General features: G+C 45.4%; 1 protein-coding gene across 1 annotated transcript; it reads left to right on the top strand.

The window, feature by feature from the left end:
- Window positions 1-475: 475 nt before the first annotated feature.
- On the top strand, window positions 476-21243 carry TXNDC15 (thioredoxin domain containing 15). Its single transcript, XM_030211576.1, has 5 exons — window positions 476-622; window positions 9015-9508; window positions 12010-12173; window positions 12531-12661; window positions 19982-21243. The coding sequence occupies exons 1-5, from the start codon at window positions 478-480 to the stop codon at window positions 20176-20178; spliced, it is 1131 nt and encodes a 376-aa protein (XP_030067436.1). The 5' UTR covers window positions 476-477; the 3' UTR covers window positions 20179-21243.
- Window positions 21244-22041: the final 798 nt, after the last annotated feature.

Raw genomic sequence — 22041 nt, 5'->3', positions numbered from 1 at the left:
TGGCCCCGGTTTCAACCTAACTCATGTCTAATGTGGGATATAAATAAAGAGAAACTGTAAATGTTGCTTCCCTGATTCTCATAATATGATGTCTGTTAGTGACCCTTTACCAGGAGCCAAAAATATCTGCACAAATGCAACACATGCTGGGGTATCCCTATAACCAGCCCCTCTGATTACGATTTATAACAAATGCTGAAAAGTTATTCCGTTATTATACATCCATATGATGTATAAGCTGGCATGTTTGAAAACAATACGTGAGATTAAATACCAACAATAAAGAACGACAACCTGGATGAAGCTGCTCCTAGCTTTGTTTTGAGTGTATACAGAACGACGGCTGCGGGGGAAGGGGAAACAGACAAATCCTTAAGTGGCTTCAACTTTTTGACGTCAGGCCGTCTCAAGCAAACCTTGAACAGATGGTAGTGCGCACAGCGTAAACCGGAAGTGAAAATTCCGGGACAGCCGGAAATGTTTGTGAATCGTTCGGTTGCCGGGGCGATAGTGCTCGAAGGGCGTGATGCAGGTGTCGTGGGTCTCAGTATGTGGTGCTCCCGATTCTGTCCTTTTTTCTTCTGTGCTTTGGCCCTTTTCGCGCTGGCAGACTCGGTCACAGGTCAGTAAAGGTGCAGAGGGTGATAACACATTGTAAAGAGAGAAAACTGTTATTGGAAACTGTTTTTTTGTCGCTTTTTCAAATCTTATTTTCCTTAGTTTAATTCTGAGACGTTGTCCTCCTTTGTGCTAAAGATATGACACTTGCATGCTTGATAATATTTGGAAACAGCAGCGTGTTGGGTAAAGGATCCCGCAAAATCCGTTGTTTACCTTTTGTCGAGAATAATGCATAAGCAAACTGGGTACGGGGACGGTGTAAAAGTCAGATCTGCGGGATCCCCGGGATCTTTCGACGGTGTAAAAGTCAGATCTGCGGGATCCCCGGGATCTTTCGGATCTGTTAAGTACTACCTTAAGACTGGAGCGCTTCTTTGTTTTGACGGCCGCCAATGCAGCGATCAGTAGTCATAACCCAGCGCTTTGGTTCTCTAGTCCTCTACTTCCAGGTTCTCCTGGGCCTTTTGTCGTGCACTATCAAGAGGTTTAATAGATTGGAGTGGAAGTGAGCCTATCTAGTCTACTGTAAGCCTTTTGATTAATCCCTGTTTCCACTCCCCGGCGCAGCCGTCATTGCCATACAATCAAAACAAAGCAAGCAAACCTATCTACTATGAGTTGTTTGATCCACGTTGTCGTTCTTTATTCTTGGTCCATTTGTAACAAGTCTAAAGCTGTTTCTGTTGGATAAGCATGCCTTACAAGGTGGAAGATAAAAGACATAACTGAATATCATTAAAAAAAAAAGGTTCGAAATGTATTGTAACTGGTAGAAACAGCAATTATAAACTCTGTAGTTTGTAGTCATTTTTCCTCACTGTTATTCTGTGCAAGATTTCAGTGAGGATATCTTGTTTCCTAATGGGTTCGTCTTAACTGTTGTTGCAATCTGTCTTGGGAAGTTTGGTGTTATAAAAATGATGGACTATATTGAAATTAAATGGAAGTAGAATTAAACTATCCTTTCATTGGGGCACATGGAATCACATGTTCATCTGTTTTGTAGAAGTTTGATTTTTAGATACACAAATGGATTAATATTCTGTTTTGGAACATGTGTCAGGGGAAAGTGGTTTTATAAGTCCAAATAAAAATAAATATTTTGTTTCATGCAGATCTCTTTTGTGTAAACATAACTACATGGGCTAATAGCCCCTAATGCAGTCCAGTGGTTTTCTTATATTTTGTTCCTGTGATGCCTTATACTGTGCCAAAACTGAAAACTCATATCTCCTTGAGGATAAATGAGGGGAAATGGGATAAACTTATCTGGTCCACAGTAGACAGTATGACTATAAAGTTGAAGCCGGTCCCCCTACAGCAGACATCTCAATTTGTCAAAAACAATAGCAAAGTAGATATGCATTCTCTCTTGTGAGGGGATGGGGGGGGGGGGGGGGGGGAGAAGAAGATCTAAGAGGAGTTGTAGGGGTGTGGTGGAATTTTCAAGGGTATGTGAAGGGGGAGAGGGTTATTTTCAAAATATATTTGTCAGTACTGCAGAAGTAAAGTCAGCCAAATGCTCGTCAGGGACACACTTCTTTTTTCCATTATCAGCCGAGGACGCCCATCTCTTAAGCACGCCCCCGTCCCGCCTTCGGCACGCTGCTAACACATCCCCATGAACTTTGGTAGTCCCCGCGATGGAAAGCAGTTGAGGACGCCCAAAATTGGCTTTCGATTATGCCGATTTGGGCGACCCTGAGAGAAGGACGCCCCTCTCCCAATTTGTGTCGAAAGATGGGCGCCCTTCTCTTTCTTAAATGCCCCTGAAAGGCATTAAAACTTTTGCAAGTATTTTTATAGCGGACTATCTTTATTGTCATCATGAAGAAAAAAGCAGGCATCTAACATTCCGATGAAAACCACAATGCAGCACTGGAAATAACAAAGCAGCTTCTGCAGTACTGACAAATATATTTTGAAAATAACCCTCCCCTCCTTCACATACACTTGAAAATTCCACCAGCCCAGCCCCCCACAACTCCTCTTAGATCTTCTCCCTCCCCCATCCCCTAACAAGAGCGAATGCAAATCTACTTTGCTATTGTTTTTGACAAATGGAGATGGCTGCTGTAGGGGGACCGGCTTCAACTTTATAGTCATACTGTCTCCTGTGGACCAGATAAGCTCATCCCATGTCCCCTCATTTAACCTCAAGGAGATACGAGTTTTCAGTTTTGGCACAGTATAAGACATCAGAAGAACAAAATATAAGAAAATCACTGGACTGCATTAGGGGCTATTAGCCCATGTAGTTATGTTTACACAAAAGAGATCTGCATGAAACAAAATATTTATTTTTATTTGGACTTATAAAACCACTTTCCCCTGACACATGTTCCAAAACAGAATAATCCATTTGTGTATCTAAAAATCAAACTTCTACAAAACAGATGAACATGTGATTCCATGTGCCCCAATGAAAGGAAAGTTTAATTCTACTTCCATTTAATTTCAATATATCCCATCATCTTTAGAAACACCAGGCTTCCCAGGCAGATTACAACAGTTGAGATGAACCCATTAGGAAACAAGATATCCTCACTGAAATTCGAACCGATCCTGTCTCCGGAAAAGGTTCGAATGCGGATTAATACCTTTCAAATATTTGAACGTCTGTATCATGTCACCCCAATTATGTCTTTTATCCTCCACCTTGTAGGACCTGCCAATCCAACTGAAACAGCTTTAGGCTTGTTACAGATGGATCAACAATAAAGAACTACAACGCAGATGCAGCAGCTAATAGGTTTGCTTGCTTTGTTTTGAGTGAATGGCAATGACAGCTGTGCAGGGGGGGGGGGGGGGGAGTGGAAATAGAGATTAACCAAATTGGCTTCCTTGCTTACAGTGGACTAGATAGGCTCACTTCCACTCCAGTCTATTGCTCCTCTTTGTTTAACTTTCTAAAAGATTTGTGCAGCACTGGGTTATGGCTGGTGATCGCTGCATACTGTAAGCAGTAGCGGCCATGAAAACAAAGAAGCGCTCCTTCTGTCATTAAACCTTATTTTAAGCCTGAGAACGCCCGATCTGCTAAATTACGTCCCCTGTGACGTAATGTTACCGTCACATGGAGGATCGCAACTTTTAAGGAGGACAAGATTGGTAAGGAAATAGGAGGATCCCGGGAGAATAATGCTCAGCGTTAAATACATCAGCTGTCTTTTTCTAAAAACATTTATTTTGGAGGATATATATAAAATATCCATATGTAAACGACTGGGCAAAGAAAAAACAACTTTTAAAGGGTTTTAAATCGAATCCGGGAGGATCCCGAGGATCCTGCTGTATCCGTCTTTTACCTTTTGCCCTGGGTACCTGTCTAGAGGCTAAGGACGAGAGGGGGGCCTAAAGACCTGCCATCTAAAAATGGTAAACTTTTGAAATATATGGGAAGTCTGGGGCCGAGGTAGGGAGGCCAGTGACTGACAGAACATCTGGTAAACTGGGCAATGGTTTGTATCCTTGGCATTAGATATGAGCTACTTACTCATCGCTTCAACTTTGTAGGATATTCTAGTCTTTTCCCAGATTACCATCTTTCTTGGATTGAGAGATACACTGCCAACTTTGAAATATTTTTTTTAGTTTATTATTTTTTTTTAGTTTACTATCTGTCTGCATGCACTCTTCCTCCCTACCTTCTTGCACAGATCTCCACTCCCCCCTTTCATTTCATTTATTAAAATGTGTATTCCGCACATCCCCTTTATTTCCCACTGTCCAAGATCATAGCTTCAAAGCAGCCCAGAAAAGTTGCAGTGCTGGTTCTAAGTATGGCAGTGGGTTGGGAAATGAATATAAGGACTAAATCAGTTTTCACTCACAGGCTGCATCATGGCCTTTATCCCCCACCCCCAATCTGTAGGTTTAGTGTAGGACACAGAGTTTATGAGCTTGTGCTTGTTTGCTCACTTATAACCAGCTCCTTACAGTTTCCTAAAACCAATTTACTACTACTACTAGTATTTAACATTTCTAAAGCGCTACTAGGGTTACGCAGCGCTATACAATTTAACATAGAAGGACAGTCCCTGCTCAAAGAGCTTACAATCTAAAGGACAAATGTACAGTCAGACAAGTAGGGGTCGTCAAACTGGGGCAGTCTAGATTTCCTGAAAGGTATAAAGGTTAGGTGCCGAAAGCAACATTGAAGAGGTGGGTTTTGAGTAAGGATTTGAAGATGGGTAGGGAAGGGGCTTGGCGTAAGGGCTCGGGAAGTTTATACCAAGCATAGGGTGAAGCGAGGCAGAATGGGCAGAGCCTGGAATTGGCGGTGGTGGAGAAGGGTACTGAGAGGAGGGATTTGTCCTGTGAGCGGAGGTTTCGGGCGGGAACGTAAGGGGAGATGAGGGGCTGCAGACTGAGTGCATTTGTAGGTAAGAAGGAGAAGCTTGAACTGTATGCGGTATCTGATTAGAAGCCAGTGAAGTGACCTGAGGAGAGGGGTGATATTTTGCTGATGTTAAAGAGGAAGAAGCGACAGGTCTTGGCTGTCTGCTGGATATGCGCAGAGAAAGAGAGGGAGGAGTCGAAGATGACTCCGAGGTTGCGGGCGGATGAGACGGGGAGGATGAGGGTGTTATCTACTGAGATCGAGAGCGGAGGAAGAGGAGAAGTGGGTTTTGGTGGAAAGACGATAAGCTCGGTCTTGGCCATGTTCAGTTTCAGGTGGTGGTTGGACATCCATGCAGCAATGTCGGATAAGCAGGCAGAAACCTTGGCCTGAGTCTCCGCAGTGATGTCTGGTGTGGAGAGATACAGCTGGGTGTCATCAGCGTAAAGATGATACTGGAAACCATGAGATGAGATCAGTGAGCCCAGGGAAGAGGTGTAGATTGAAAAAAGAAGGGGTCCAAGAACAGATCTTTGGGGAACTCCAACAGAGAGCGGGATGGGGGTGGAGGAAGATCCGTGAGAGTGTACTCTGAAGGTTTGGTGGGAGAGATAGGAGGAGAACCAGGAGAAGAGAGAGCCCTGGAACCCAAATGAGGACAGTGTGGCAAGAAGTAAATCATGATTGACAGTGTCAAAAGCAGCGGATAGATCGAGGAGGATGAGGATGGAGTAGTGGCCTCTGGATTTGGCAAGGAACAGGTCATTGCAGACTTTAGAGAGTGCTGTTTCTGTTGAGTGTAGAGGGTGAAAACTGGATTGAAGCAGATCGAGGATGGTCCGAGAGGAGAGAAAATCAAGGCAGCGGCTGTGAACGGCACGCTCAAGTATTTTGGAGAGGAAGGGTAGGAGGGAGATGGGGTGGTAGTTGGAGGGACAGGTAGGGTCAAGTGATGGTTTTTTGAGGAGAGGTGTGACTACGGCGTGCTTGAAGGTGTCAGGGACAGTTGCAGTGGAGAGAGAGAGGTTGAGGATATGACAGATGGAGGGGGTGACAGTATGAGAGATGGTGTTAAGTAAGTTGGTGGGGATGGGATCAGAGGAACAAGTGGTGCATTTTGAGGAGGAAAGAAGGCAGGTGGTTTCCTCCTCATTGATATTAGGAAAGGAAGAGAAAGAGGCCAGGGTTGGTTGGTTGAGGGAGAGGGTTGAAGGGTGAAGGGGAGGAGGTGGCTTGGTAGTGAACTCAAGGTTGATCTTTTGCACCTTGTCGCGGAAGTAGTCAGCCAGTGATTGAGGAGAGAGTGAGGGGGGGGGAGCGGAGGGCACTTTGAGGAGGGAGTTAAGGGTTGTGAAGAGACGACGAGGGTTGGAGCTGAGAGAATTGGTCAATTGGGTGTTGTAGTCCTGTTTGGCAAGGAATAGGGAGGACTGGAAGGAGGATAGCATGAATTTGTAATGAAGGAAATCTGAATAGGTGCGAGATTTCCTCCAGAGGCGTTCAGTAGATCGGGCGCAGGAGCGAAGGTAACGGATGCAAAGGGTCAACCAGGGCTGGGGATTAGTACACCTTGTGGGACGGGAGATGGATGGCGTGAGGGTGTCCAGGGCAGAGGAGAGAGTGGCATTGTAAGCGGAGACAGCCTTGTCGACAGACTTGGAGGACATGATGGAGGGGAGGAGATTAGAAATACTAGAGGATAAGGTGGAAGGGTCAATAGCCTGGAAATTCCTGGAAGTAGTGGTTAATGTTGGGCGGGGCTGGGGGGGTGAAGAAGTGTGAAGGTGATCAGGTGATGATCAGAGAGAGGAAGAGCTGAGGCGTGGAAATTGGAGGGTGAGCCGGAAGAGGAGAGGACGAGGTCGAGACAATGGCCATTTTGGTGAGTAGGGGTGGTGGAGCACAGCTGGAGGTTGAAGGAGGATGTTAGAGTGAGGAACTGAGAAGCATGAGAGTCGGCTGGGTCATCAGAGTGTATGTTAAAGTCTCCGAGAATGAGGGACTGAGATGAAGGATCAAGAAAAACAGAAAGCCAGGCATCGAAGTCAGTGAGGAAGGAAGAGAGAGATTTATCAGGGGGGCGGTAAATGACTGCCACTCTGAGTGGCAACGGGTAGAATAGACGGATGGCGTGGGCTTCAAAGGATGAGAAGCAGTGGGTTTGCGGTAGGAGGAGGGGTTGGAAACTACAGGAGGGCGAGAGTAGTAACCCGACGCCTCCACCGCGGCCAACTGGGCGGGCGGGGAGTGTGGGAGAAGAGATAACCTCCATGGCATAGGGCCGCGACTGAGGCAGAGTCATCAGGGGAGAGCCAGGTTTCAGTTATGGCGAGCAGTTGAAGGGAGTGAGAGATGAAGAGATCATGGGTGAAGGGAAGTTTGTTGCAGACCGATCGTGCATTCCACAGGGCAAATGAGAAGAGGAGGGAAGAGGGGGGAGGAGGGGAATAGAGATGAGATTGGAGACATCCCGGAATCGTCTGCATGGATAGGACGAGGATAGGAAGAAGGGAGGGAGGGGGCAAAGTCTAAGAGGATTGGAGCCTCACAGTTGTGTGCTTGCCTAGAGCACAATAGAGCATCATTCCAGCCTTGCTTACTACACCTGTAGCAATTTTTGGTATTATAACTAGTATGGATAATTTGTGACTCCTTTGGACACCACTGATCCCAAGAGAATAACTTAAGTAAGTACAAATCGAGGGGCTGATGTAGTAACATGTGTTACTGTTTAGTGCATCAATTTTCTCATAGTAATTTTATTCCAGATAAAGAAAAAAAGATTAGTGCTGGAAAATTGGCATTAAACTCTTACTCCAAAAGATAGCAAAACGCATATAATCACTGCATAAAATAGCTCTGTGTAAAAAAAAAAAAAAAGTCCTACACTAAATCTTTTTTTTTCTTTAGCACTGAATCTTTACACTAGCTCAGACATGAAAGCAAAGGGATCATGTGTGGTGAAGTAAGGTAGTTACCTCAGATACTTATTATTTATTTTATTTATTGCATTTGTATCCCACATTTTCCCACCTCTTTGCAGGCTCAATATTCCAAGTAGCCCTTAGTTTCTGACTCCCCCCATCCTGAAGACCTGCCTGGGCTCCTTAGTTCCCCCAATTTCCCCACTCCTCTCTTTGATCCCACCAGAAATACCCTGAGGGGCCCAAATGGAACATGTCTGAATCCCCCGGCCCACCTCAGAGTTAAGAGGCAGGAGTGATGTCTGCTTGCTACTGTCTCTGTGCCACTGTCTTGGAAAATGGCAGCACCATGTGCAGTGCATTGGGACAGTCTGCCAAATAAGGGAATCGTTGCCTTATTTGGCAGACTCTGAGGTCAAGTCTGCCAAATAAGGAAAACGATTCCCTTTTTTGGCAGACTGACCCAGTGTGTTGCATTCTGATGCATAGTGCAGGGTCAGACACCACCATTTTTCAAGATCTGCGGTAGGGGGTCGGCTGGGGGGGGTGTAATGGACTTAATATTAACACCTTTCTGTGATAAAAATGGTTTACATATTCTATGCAGGTTTGCATGCCATTGGGAGTAAAAATAGTTTTTAGATTATGCGTTAGAGTGCTTTGGCACTGGAGCTTAGCACAGTGTTCTAATGCAGTGTTTACTGCATCAAGGCTTTGAATGCTTTGATAACATTAATATAAATTAATCCATGGTAGGTACTGTTCCTTGCCAAGTGCTCTTTTATTGTAGGCTTGAAACAATTCATTGTATGGTGTCTTGGGAATTGTCTCATAAGGTCCATTTGACTGGAAAAGTGAGGTTTGTTGCTTTTCAACAACATGAAAGCCCAGAGAGCTTATAAATTTGTTGTCTGAGGTAGTTCTCTGTGAATGTCGTGTTAGCAACTTGTTCACTAAATTGTAGCAATATTTTAATACTTTTGATACTCGTCATAAATTAGCACTATTATCTGTTTTACTAAAATTTTAAAAAATTGTGTGTACGTTTATTTTTCAATATATATTTAAATGAACTGTTTTATAAAGCTTTACCTGTTATAGTTCATTTACACACTTTCTCTTTTTAGGGGAAGAAAATAGTAATTCACATTCTCCACAGCAAAGTAAAGCAGACTTAACATCCAGTCAGAAAAGTATCACACTTCCTTCAAGTGATGAACAGCATCAGTCAGTCAGGACAGTCCAGTACAAGACAGCGGAAATAGCTGATGCCATGTTGGGTACCGACCTTCACCATGATCATTCATTTCTGCTGTCAATGATTCCTAGTGGAGCAAAGAATACACACTTTGGAGAATCTGCAGCTGCCACCTGTGATGTGGCAAGAGAAAGTACTGAATGCACTAACCAAGAAAGCCTCATTAATTCACTAAAGGGGATAGCAGATATTCAAGAGGGTGAGAAGGTGCAAGACTCTGTGCTGCCCGAGGGAACACATGCAGAGTCCTCGCCTGAGGAATCTAATACCACAGAAAATACAAAATCTCCAAAAGTGAACTGTGAAGAGAGAAACCTTACAGGGATAGAGAATTTTACTTTGCAAGTCCTAAATGTTTCACAGGTGAGAGGCGTCATTTTGACAGTTATTTCATTCGACAGTGATATTTCAGATCGGAAAGTGACTATGGAAGGGAACTGGGTAAGCTATGCACTAACTAGAAAATTCAATATCAGTCCAGTTCTCAGGAAATCCTTAATAAATACTTCTGTTTATGCACATCTCATGCATATTCATTACTTCTAATCGCTACTGAGTTCCTTAATTCAAATCTGATTACATATTATTATTACTAACCCCAGTAATCACTTATATCCATTTATATTATATCAAACTTTTTTTATTGAACATAAACTATGAAATACATTTGCTTTTTATACCATATAATTTTTCTTTAAAACCCTAATTTCCTAACCTTGTTTCATTCATCCAATTCATACACTCTTTTACATAAGTAATGCCACACTGGGAAAAGACCAAGGGTCCATTGAGCCCAGCATCCTGTCCACGACAGCAGCCAATCCAGGCCAAGGGCACCTGGCAAGCTTCCCAAACGTACGACATCTTCTATGTTGTACTCAGTCGATTTCACTCTCCTAATTCACATCAATTACTTCATCAATTTATACAGATTTCACGTTACAGTTCATAGCATATATATTACGAATCTAGTTTTCATTGTAGACGTCTCTGTCTTTAAATCACTGCTGTAACCACTATAAATATAATCGTCTTTAGATAACTGCTATGATTACTGCAGTGTGATTCCACATGTCTTTCGTTCTTACTGATAACCAATAATTGTCGCCCATAAAGAATAAATTCATTTATGACGATTCAAGTTTGAGCGGAGGAGTGGCCTAGTGGTTAGGGTGGTGGACTTTGGTCCTGGGGAACTGAGGAACTGAGTTCAATTCCCACTTCAGACACAGGCAGCTCCTTGTGACTCTGGGCAAGTCACTTAACTCTCCATTGCCCCGTGTAAGCCGCATTGAGCCTGTCATGAGTGGGAAAGTGCAGGGTACAAATGTAACAAAACAAAAAAAAAAATTCAAGTGTCAGCTTTTCCAACTTTTACGTCTTCATGAGTTATAAAAATGGAATTCTTATCTGTTCTTCAGTTTTTTCTTCCGACTACACTCCTCAGGACACCTCTCCTTCGCTGTTACTTCTCCCCTCTCACTCGAGGCATAAATCCAAACTTCTGTCACACCCTACACAATTGTGTTTCACCATAATCAGTCTTCAGGGGTAATGACTTGAATGAATGAAACAAGGTTAGGAAATTAGGGTTTTAAAGAAAAATTATATGGTATAAAAAGCAAATGTATTTTGTAGTTAATGTTCTGTGTCAGGTGTTCAGCGCTGAGTGCATCTGGTAGCGCTATACAAATGCTAATAATAATAATAAAAAAGTTTGATATATAAATGGATATAAGTGATTACTGGGGTTATTAATGCATATTCATTAAGGATATCACGAGAACCTGACCTGTTGGCAGCCCTTGAGAGCTGGAAGTGAAGAGCAAGGTTTTATGTTTATTGCCTGAGCAATCATGTAGGTTTGGGAGGTTGTATAGAAATCAGTCAGGTTTCCAGGATAGGCATGAAATCTATTTCGTGTTTTATTCATTAGGAGTATTCTGGAAACCTACCTGTTGGCCCTCGAGGACTGGGAGTGAAGACTAATGTCAATAAAACAGTGCACATCTTATTTGTTTTTACTAACATTAAAGCATCGCATGTCAGATAACAAAGCCTGAACACAAATCACAATGCAATACCCACATAACACCTCAGACCCTACATATGAGCTGGCAGAGAGAAGATAGTTGTGTCAATGGAAAGGTCCCTGGGCATTAGACGGAAGCAGAAGGACCATGGTTCCATGATATTGAACTTCCTGGCCTCTGTAGGGAAGCTCTCCCATAATTTGGGGGCAGCAATAGCAAGTTCTTTTAATTTTATAACAAACTAAGCACATTTCTTTTACTTCTGTTTGTTTCCATCTCGTTGTTTTCTTTCTTTTTTTTTTCTATCCAATTCTTAAGGTCCCCCACATTTTTCTACAACCGCGGACACTTTTCACATCCTAGATACTCCCTACCCTAGTTCATGTTCTCATGTTTCCTTTTTCTTCCCTGCTCTTTCTTCTGTTTCCTTTTCCTTGCCTCTATTGGCAGTCCTTCTTCTCCCCTTCTTTGTTTGTCATCCCTTTCACTCCTTATCTTCCATGCACCCTAAACTCCAGTGAAAGCAAAGTGTGTGTTGGTTGAAGTACAACAATTAAGCTTCTATAAGGGAACCTAGATTACCATAGAAAAGGAGTTAATCCTGAGGATGCTCTAAATGTGGTTAAACTGTGAAGGAAACCTTGCCATCAACATAAGAAATGCTATGTCGGAGCAGGTGCCATAGAGCGCAGCAATCTCTTTGTGTCAGTGATCAGCCTTATGGATCTTAATTGGGAGATGTGAACCTCAAGTCCACCTGGCTATTAATTTCTCATGGGCATGCCCTAAAGGAACATCAACCTAATAAATAATAATTCTTTTCTGTCATAGGACCTGATGGAGTTTTTGAACCCCAACAGCAGTGAATGCACTTTGGTCTTGTTTTATACACCGTGGTGCCACTTCTCTGCCAGTCTGGCCCCTCATTTTAATTTTCTGCCACGAGCCTTCCCAGGTCTCCATTTCCTGGCACTGGATGCTTCTCAACATAGCAGGTAGTTTGGAATGAGCACCTTGTGCAGTATGTACTGTATATAAAATGGAGTCGCTGCTAGTTTTAGGGTAATGAGATTGTTTTAGTTTTGTTTTAGCATTTGATCTGAAGTTGTAATGTTGAAGGAGATTATTTTGTTCTGTTGATAGAATTATTCATTAGTAGAAGACTTGCAATTTTTATTTATGTGATTTGAATACATAGTGATGGATTTCAGATGCATTGAAAGCCTAAATTGTCCCTTGTAAATCCCAGCAGTGCTGTTACTGTTTGATTTTGGTTCTAGTTGAAATAAAACCCCAGGTGGATAAGGTTCCTCTTTCTTGATGCTTTGTGACGACTTTGTTTCCTACTCCAGCCTCTCTACCAGATTTGGCACGGTGGCTGTTCCGAATATCCTTCTTTTCCAGGGAGCCAAACCCATGGCTAGATTTAATCACACAGATCGAACTCTGGAAACTCTCAAGGCCTTCATATTTAACCAGTCTGGTATGTACAGTAAGTGGTCTAATGTGTTGCTGCCGTTCACAGTATAAAGCACCTGTAATTATTTTGTCAGTATTACTGATAAAAAGGATGGGGAATTCAGTTATGTACAGTAGCCCTGTGGTTAATATCACTACTGGATAATCCTTTAAGGAGATATCTCGCAGTATAGAATCATTGTGTAATGATGACGGCTCTTAATAAGAATTGCAAGATTAAAATGTATTAGGACACAGGACAACTGAATGTGCAAAAACAGTGATGATAATCTGGGCTAGATAAATTTTGCAACTGCCTCATAAAGCTATTGGCGTTGATATCTTTGCCCTGGAAAGAATATACACACAGGGAAGTATTAGTAATGGACGGTGGTTTCAGATAGTATGAAAACAAACTATATCTAGAAAAGGTTCATGCTTATATATAGCCCTTGAAAATAGCACTTCAGATTAGCCAGCTGGAAGAATGTCCTGCTGTAGTTTTTATTAGAATCACTTACATCAATCAGGAAGGGGATGTGAGCATAAATTTAACAAAAAAAAAAATCTTCTCTCAATCAAGTGTCAATAGAAGTACACAAGCAGAAAGAAAGGAAAAAGCCTGAAAGAGCTCAAGGTATGACCACCTTTAAGAGCTAAGATGTGTCATCATCCACTTCATCATCGGCATAAAAAAAACATTCCTTCTGCAAATACCTGTTTAATGAGAACACTCTCTCTTATACCATACATCAACTATTTTTATAAAGTTTTTAAGTTTTGTAGAATACACTTGAGTGTCACAGAGCCGTTCTGCTATAGCACATCCCAGACTGACAATGGCCAGTGTTTCACCTTGCTTCTTCAGGGTCAGCGGTGTAAAATTGCTCCGGTACTTGACCCTGAAGAAGCAAGGCGAAACACTGGCCATTGTCAGTCTGGGATGTGCTATAGCAGAACGGCTCTGTGACACTCAAGTGTATTCTACAAAACTTAAAAACTTTATAAAAATAGTTGATGTATGGTATAAGAGAAAGTGTTCTCATTAACAAGGTATTTGCAGAAGGAATGTTTTTATGCCGATGATGATGCATCTTAGCTCTTAAAGGTGGCCACACCTTGAGCTCTTGAGGCTTTTTCCTTCCTTTCTGCATGTGCACTTCTATTCACATTTGATTGAGAGACGATTTTTTTGCTGCTGTAGTCTTTGGCATTGGAGGCAGTGGGGGTGTAGAGAGAGTCTTCAGTTCCCGGCACTTACTTTCCTGAAATATATTCTTTAATTTTACATTCCTCTACGACCCTCCAGACCGGTCAAGACGCGTGGGTTATGTCCTCCTACCAGCAGAGGGAGACTGAGAAACACTGAGCTTTGAATACTGTATATATAACCTGTGCAGTACATCCACTAGCCAGTATTTTCTCAGTCTCAGCAGAGGTAGATGGACAGCCTGTGCAGTCTTCAATAGTCTGGTGAGGTAGCTGGATTATACGGTTAAGGGATTTATTCTCTGATTGCCAAATTTAATGTGTTTTCACTATTCCCTGTACGTGGTTTAAAAAAAAAAAAAAAAAAAAAAAAAAAAAAAAAAAGTAAGTGCTTCGGGGCCCTGGGTCCAGTGGGGCCCAGTTTTTCCCCCCTGGGGTGTCACACCTGTGTTCAGGTCCCTCCCCCTGTGCTGCTCTCCTTGGAGACCCTGGCAGCTTTGTGCCTCGGCTGCTTTTCTAATATTGTAGCCTTGAGAGCCCCTCACTTCTCAGCTGCCAAAATTTGGGTGATGTCTCTTTAAGAGCTATCTGAAGCTGTTTCGGCATAGGAACGGACGGCAGGTCCGTTCCCTGTTTGTAGCGAGTGAGAGCAGTGCGAGTGCTTGTGCTGGGGAAGCGGTGAGTGAAAAGTTTCTTTTGGCGCCGTTTTGCACAGCGTGTTGGGAGCTTCGGGGTTATGGCAGGCAAACTCCTTCGCTGTCGCGCGTGCTCGCGCCGAGGAGTAGAAGCTCCGGGAGGTCAGTGCCGGTTGTGCGGCGAACCGAAGCAGGCCTCGCCGATGGCGGCACCCCCGGTATTGAGCGCGGAGGTCCCGGCGAGTTCGGGGGTGTTGGGGGCGGCAGGAGCGTCGGCAGGGACGGTTTCGGCGAATTTAGTTTTGGCGGGAACGGCCGCCATTTTGGATTCCGCGCGTCCCGCGGAATCAGCTGTTTTTGGCCCTGCTGCTCCCGGATCGGCTCCAAAAGGGGGGCCTGAGGGTACAGGAGGCGTTGGTTTTCCGCCGGATTTCGTTTGGACCCTCTATCAAGCCTGGAAGGCGGGACCCACTCCTTTAGGGGAGGGGCCTAGTTCGGCAGTGTCTAAGAGGCCTCGTTTTGAGTGGGACGACGAGGAGGGATTCTCTCCTGTAGGCTCTGAAGGTGCTTTTAGTGATGTAGGGGACCCTGAGGGGTTTGAGGGTCCTCAGGATCCGGAGTTGGTGGTTCCTGGGGAGGACCCCTCCGTAGTGCGGATTTTTCACAGGGAGGAGCTTGCGGAGCTCATTGAGCAGGTCTCTTCAACCCTTAAGTTTGAGCAGCCAGAAGCGGCTTTGGGGGAGGCTAGACAGGTGGACCCCTTGGTTAAGGGGATTCAGAGGCAGGCTAGGTCTTTTCCCATGAATAAGGACATCCGGGATATGGTGTTTCAAGAGTGGCATTCGCCGGATTCTCCCTGTAAAGTGTCTAAAGCAATGTCTAGACTGTACCCGCTCCCACAGGAGGATAGAGATTCCTTTAAGGCACCCACAGTAGATGCGGTGGTGACAGCAGTTACAAAAGCCACGGCTATTCCGGTGGACGGGGGGACTGCTCTCCGGGATCCCCAGGATAGGAGGCTTGAGTCCTTCCTCAAGCGGAGTTTCGATTTGTCGGCCCTGGCCCTGCAGGCCTCGGTTTGTGGGGGGCTGGTTGCGCGGGCGTGTTTCCGATGGGCCGAGAAGCTGCTTGATGATTCAGTGGAGGTTGGGACCTCCGGTGTGCAGGAATTAGCCAAATTGGAAATGGGATCGTCCTTTTTGTCGGACGCGCTGTATGATTTGCTCCGTGCCTCGGCCAAGAATATGGCTATGCTGGTGGGGGCACGTAGAGCACTGTGGTTGCGAGGTTGGGTCGCAGATGCGGCTTCCAAAGCCAAGCTTTGTTCGCTTCCTTTTAAGGGGTCCATGCTTTTTGGTGAGGATTTGGATAAGTTGGTGCGCGGGCTCAGTGATACCAAGGCCCCTCGCCTTCCGGATTTTCGTCCTAAGGCGGCTTTCAGGGGTACTTCCTCCCGAGGTCGGTTTAAGGAGGCTCGCCGGTATAGGCCCGGGAGGACTAGTGGTCCCTTTAGAGGTCGGTTCTTTCAGCGCACTCAGTCCTTTCGGGGCAATCGGCGCGGAGGGCGTGATTTTCCCGCAGGAGGACAGGCGTCGGGGCGTAATTCGCAATGAAGGTGTGCGGGCCCAGGCTCTGGTTCGGGTAGGGGCTCGGCTGAGTCTGTTTTACCAGGACTGGGCCCAAATCACTTCGGATCATTGGGTTCTCGAGGTGGTGCGAGACGGATACGCTCTGGAGTTCGACGGCCCGCCTCCCGAAAGGTTTCTGGAGTCTCCTTGTCATTCGAGGCTCAAGCGGGCAGCGGTGCGGGACACTCTGGCTCGTTTGATCAGTCTGGGGGCGGTGGTCCCTGTTCCCCCCGCTCAGCGCCGCTTGGGCTGCTATTCAATCTATTTTGTGGTCCCGAAGAAGGAGGATGCCTTTCGGCCTATACTAGATCTGAAGGCGGTCAATGCAGCTCTCAGAGTCCCCTCTTTTCGCATGGAGACATTGAGGTCGGTCATTGTCGCGGTGCAGGAAGGGGAGTTTCTCACGTCTTTGGATTTGACGGAGGCTTATTTGCACATCCCCATTCGGGCCGCTCATCAGCGATTTCTGCGCTTTGCGGTTTTAGGAAAGCATTTTCAGTTTTGTGCTCTGCCTTTCGGATTAGCAACGGCTCCTCGGACATTTTCCAAGATCATGGTTGTAGTGGCGGCGGCCTTGCGGAAGCAGGGTATTCTGGTGCACCCGTACCTGGACGATTGGTTGATTCGGGCCAAGTCCCAGTCGGAGAGCGAGGTGTCTACTGCTCGGGTGGTGCAGTTTCTTCAGTCTCTGGGCTGGGTAGTGAACTTCGCCAAGAGTCACCTGGTGCCGTCGCAGTCGCTGGAGTATCTGGGAGTTCGTTTCGATACCAGAACCGGTCGAGTCTTCCTGCCGGGCCCTCGGATTTGCAAGTTGCAGGGTCAGATTCGTCTGTTCCTGTCGGAGGCGGCTCCGACGGCCCGGGAGTATCTACAAGTCCTAGGGTTGATGGCGGCCACCATAGAGGTAGTTACGTGGGCCCGGGCGCACATGCGGCAGTTGCAGTCAGCTCTTCTCAGTCGGTGGTCACCCCTGTCGCAGGAGTTGGACGTACGTCTTCAGTTGCCGGTAAGCCCACGCCTCAGTCTCCGGTGGTGGCTAAACCCAGGAAATCTGGACACGGGAATGCCGTTGGAGGCTCCACAGTGGGTGGTCCTCGTCACAGACGCCAGTCTTCAGGGCTGGGGGGCCCATTGTCTCGGTCAGGTAGCTCAAGGTCGTTGGTCCCAGGTAGAAGCTCAGTGGTCCATCAATCGTTTGGAAACTCGGGCCATTCGACTGGCGCTTCTGGCGTTTCAGAGTGTGCTGTTGCGGAAAGCAGTCCGGGTGTTCTGCGACAACGCCACCGCCGTGGCTTATGTCAACCGTCAGGGGGGCACAAAGAGTCAGGCGGTCGCGGAGGAGGCGGCGCTGTTGTGTCAGTGGGCGGAGGTTCATCTTCTAGCGCTCTCCGCGGCACATGTGGCTGGAGTAGACAACGTGGAGGCAGATTACCTAAGCAGGCATGCTCTAGACCCAGGAGAATGGGCGCTTCATCGGGCGGTGTTCAATCGCATTGTGTCGGTCTGGGGACTTCCCGTGATGGATCTCATGGCAACAGCCCGCAATACTCACGTTCAGAGGTTTTTCAGTCGACGGAGGGATCCGCGAGCGGAAGGCATAGACGCGCTCCTGATGGTTTGGCCGCAGGAGTTGCTGTATGTGTTTCCTCCATGGCCGTTGGTCGGTCGAGTGGTTCAGCGCATTGCTCGGCATCACGGTCAAGTGATTTTGGTAGCCCCGAATTGGCCGCGTCGGCCGTGGTACGGAGATCTGGTTCGGTTGGCAGTAGCGGACCCTCTGCCGTTGTCAGAGTCAGTGGTGTTGTGTCAGGGACCGATAGTTATGCCGGATCCGGCTCGGTTCTCGCTTACGGCCTGGCTCTTGAGAGGCACAGGTTAAGGAAGAAAGGTTTTTCGCCCAGAGTTATCGAGACGATGTTGAGTTCGCGTAGGCAGTCCACTTCGTTGGCGTATGTCCGGGTCTGGAGAGTATTTGAGCATTGGTGTGCGGGTAGACAAATTCTTCCCTTTCGAGCGTCGGTGACAGATGTCTTGGAGTTTTTGCAGGATGGTATGGACAGGGGTCTGGCCTTGTCTTCTTTGAAGGTACAGGTGGCAGCTTTGTCGTGTTTTCGTGGAAAGATCCAGGGGAAGTCGTTAGCTTCTAGTCCGGATGTGGTTCGATTTTTGAAGGGTGTTAAGTTACTGCGGCCGCCCCGGCGGCGGATGGTGCCTCCGTGGGATTTGAATCTCGTACTGGATGCTTTGGTGAGGCCGCCGTTTGAGCCCTTGGTTTCTGTTTCGGATAAGGATCTGTCCCTAAAGACTGTGTTCTTGGTGGCTATTACTTCAGCCCGGCGGGTGTCAGAACTTCAGGCTTTGTCTTGTAGAGAACCCTTTTTGTCCTTTTCCAAGGAGAAGGTTTCGTTGCGCCCGGTGCCGTCCTTTGTGCCCAAGGTGGTTTCAGAGTTCCATGTGAATCAAGTTATTTCCTTGCCAGTCTTGGGTGATTCTGCGGGGGATGCGGAACAGCGTCGACTGGCCAAGTTAGATGTGCGAAGAGTCTTGCGCTGTTATATCTCCAGAACTCGGCACTATAGACTGTCTGATCGCTTGTTCGTTCTCCATGGTGGTGCAAGAAAGGGTGCGGCAGCTTCCAAAGCTACAATAGCTAGGTGGTTGAAAGAGTCAATTGCGTCGGCGTATTTGCTGAAGGGCCGCGTGGTCCCTAAGGAATTTTCGGCTCATTCTACCAGGGGAATGGCGACCTCCTGGGCGGAGAGTAGTATGATTCCGCCGTTAGATATTTGTCGAGCGGCGGTTTGGTCGTCATTGCATTCGTTTGTTAAGCATTACAGGATTGATGTGCATGCCAAGGACGAGGCAGGCATTGGGGCTGCAGTGTTGACCTCTGGCCTTCGTGGTTCCCGCCCTTAGGATGTTTACTGCTTTGGTACTTCCCACGCGTCTTGACCGGTCTGGAGGGTCGTAGAGGAAGGTGAAATTAGATCTTACCTGCTAATTTTCTTTCCTCTAGACCCTCCAGACCGGTCAAGGCCCGCCCTGTCTGTACTTTAGGCCAGGAGGTTTTGTTTGGTCTGGTCTCTATTTGTTGTTCTATCTTGGCAGCTGTTGAGTGTGGTTTCTATGTTTCAGACTTTTGTTGGTCTGAGTCTGGTTAGGTGTGACCGTGTTTGAGAGTCCACCTGTGGAAGCACACACAATAAAAAGGGCACAATGAAAGATATGAAGAAAGTGTCCAGTTGGCAGTGACCACGTACAGGGTTGTTAGTTGTAGTTGCTGTTTTGGTTTCTCTGCTTTGTCAGGGTTATACTGGCTAGTGGATGTACTGCACAGGTTATATATACAGTATTCAAAGCTCAGTGTTTCTCAGTCTCCCTCTGCTGGTAGGAGGACATAACCCACGCGTCTTGACCGGTCTGGAGGGTCTAGAGGAAAGAAAATTAGCAGGTAAGATCTAATTTCACCTTCTCGAGTTCTGTAGTACTGTGAAATGGCACAGTATTGGCCAACTTTCTAGCTCAGGCTGAAGCACAGGGGATGTGTGGAGAGAGGGAAGATAGCTGCTGTGGTGGGATTTTCCAGCCCCTCCATTGTGCAGAGGGTCTGCCCCCAACCTTTCGCAAGGATTTCTCTCTGCTGCGAAGGTATGCAGCACATTTGAGGAGATGGGAGTAGAAACCATTGAGGATGAAGAGAAAACAAACACTGTATAACACTGGTGGCAGTTGTCCTTGAGCATAATGGGTTTGGGGGTTGGCTTTGATGATTCATGACTTTTACTAGAGAGCTGTTGCTCTTTTCTTATGTATGTTTTAACCATATTTCTAGTTCAGGATGCTGAGTGTAATTCTCTCTGATAACTCTTTCAGGAATTGAAGGCAAGAATGATGTGGTTGTGACTGAAGAAGATGAGGAAGGGCCTCTTCCTAGCACCCCTGTGAAAGGAATTGATTGGTTGCTTGTGTTTTCTGTACTGTTTCTGGTTGCATTTATTATGTATGCTACTATTCGAACCGAGAGCATTCGGTGGCTAATACCTGGGCAAGAACAGGAACATCAAGACTGATGCAGGATTCCGATGACAGGGGCAGAGAATTTCGTGCTGCTTTTCAGTAGCATTTCAGAAATGCTCAGCTGTGGTTTTATAGCACTGTCAAGCCTCCTTACTATACCATGTTAGTGGTTTAACCCAGGTTTTAATGTGCTCATTAACATTTTTACAGTGCACGTTGAAATCCATGTGAAAATGCTAATGTGGGATTTTTATATAAGTGCAGGGAGTGGTGACAAAATGACAATGACCTCTTTTATCATTAATATGTATGACAATAATGTGCATTAATGCTACTGCATGGTTTTAACCCTCCAAATTTAACTCCTCTAGAGGTGGATTTAAGTGCCCATTCAGGCCCCAACCGTAGTGCACATGTGTTAATGATAAAACATTACCACAATTAAGTAAACATAGTCTTATGTGTGCTGTGCATTTCTCAGAGGTAAAATTGTATTCATTGTGAGAAATGTTTTTTCCCCCTCCATAATTTTGAAGGCGAGTTCTAGATCTTGCAATCCTTTCTAGCCTTTTAGCCCTACTGGTTGGGCTAGGAAGAAACTGACGCAACATAGACACCACAGAGAGGTTGAGCAGGGATCAGAGAGGAGTTAGGGAAGATAGAAGCTGTTTAGGCATTCAGTGCTGTGCGTAGCTGGACTTGATCTGCCTCAGATTGACCCAGTTGATATACAGTCTTCAGTACTGACTGCTTCCTCAGTAATAATGTGACAACCTATCAACAAAACATTCTCCTTCTTGATGACTCTGCGCTTAATGAACGAGTCTAGAAGAAACTCCTGATTTGTTCCAGGTGTAAAGGTGCTTGGATTCTTTTCAGTTTGATGATGGTTATTCTAATCATATCCAAAGTGTGTGTATGTTCATGAGTTTTTTTGTTTTTTTTTTTGTAACTATGTATGCCCCTTGATGGGATGTGGAAGAAGTTAATTTATATGACATGAAAGGGAAAAGTGCCAATTTGTGAGATATCTGCACTGTAATGCTTGAGGTAAGAAACTGCAGTAGTATTTAATAGTATCATTTTGTCACCCATCGTAAGGATGGATGTCTGAACACTGAAAGCATTTTTATGGATGCAGACAGTATATTAGAAGACAAAATTTATGGCACATCAAAATGTGTAAAATGTTGTGAAAACAATAAAGTATGAGAAGAATCTAATTTTATTTTCACTTCTCTTTTTCACTATCTATAATGCTGTAGGATAGAAATTATCCTCCAGATTCTATATAGCGCTACTGAAATTGCACAAATCTGGTCGTATTCTGGATTTGTGTGTGCAATTTAAGCCAATCAGCACTTATAATTACCATTTAACAAGCAATTATTGGCATTAATTAGAATATACATGCACAATTTGTTAGACATATTCTGTAGAGTGGTGCACATAAATTCTAATGCGTGCTGCCAAAAAGGGAGCTGGGCCATGGGTGTTTACGCAGGGTTATAGAAGTCTCTGAAACCTGTGCAAAAACTGCAAATGTCGGACAATTTATCTGATTTACAAATGGTCTTTTTTAAGACCTTTATTGTAGCACTCTAGCCTTTGAGGATAGGCTTTAGTGTGATTTCCATTATTGAAGACAGATTCAATTGTGTATATCAATCAGAGACTCCTGAGGCAGGCACATCTGTGCCGAAACATGGTACTGTGTCAAGTCATCAGTGAAAGTTAAAACTTCATATCGCGCATCCTTTGTTCTATTTTTGAAGAGCCTGATCCAGTTCCCACAGCTCTTTTTTGCTGTTTGCACAAAATAGGCAGTTTTGTAGTCTTCCTGTTCTAAAATTACTTCTGAAGATGCAGTATTTGAGAAAAATAAGGGACTAGACTCTAGCCTGGAAGATGGATTG

The sequence above is a fragment of the Microcaecilia unicolor genome, chromosome 8 (assembly GCF_901765095.1).
Source record: "Microcaecilia unicolor chromosome 8, aMicUni1.1, whole genome shotgun sequence".
Classification (NCBI taxonomy): domain Eukaryota; kingdom Metazoa; phylum Chordata; class Amphibia; order Gymnophiona; family Siphonopidae; genus Microcaecilia; species Microcaecilia unicolor.
Note: the sequence above shows the minus strand (reverse complement) of the source record. Positions and strands in the feature narration are given on the sequence as shown.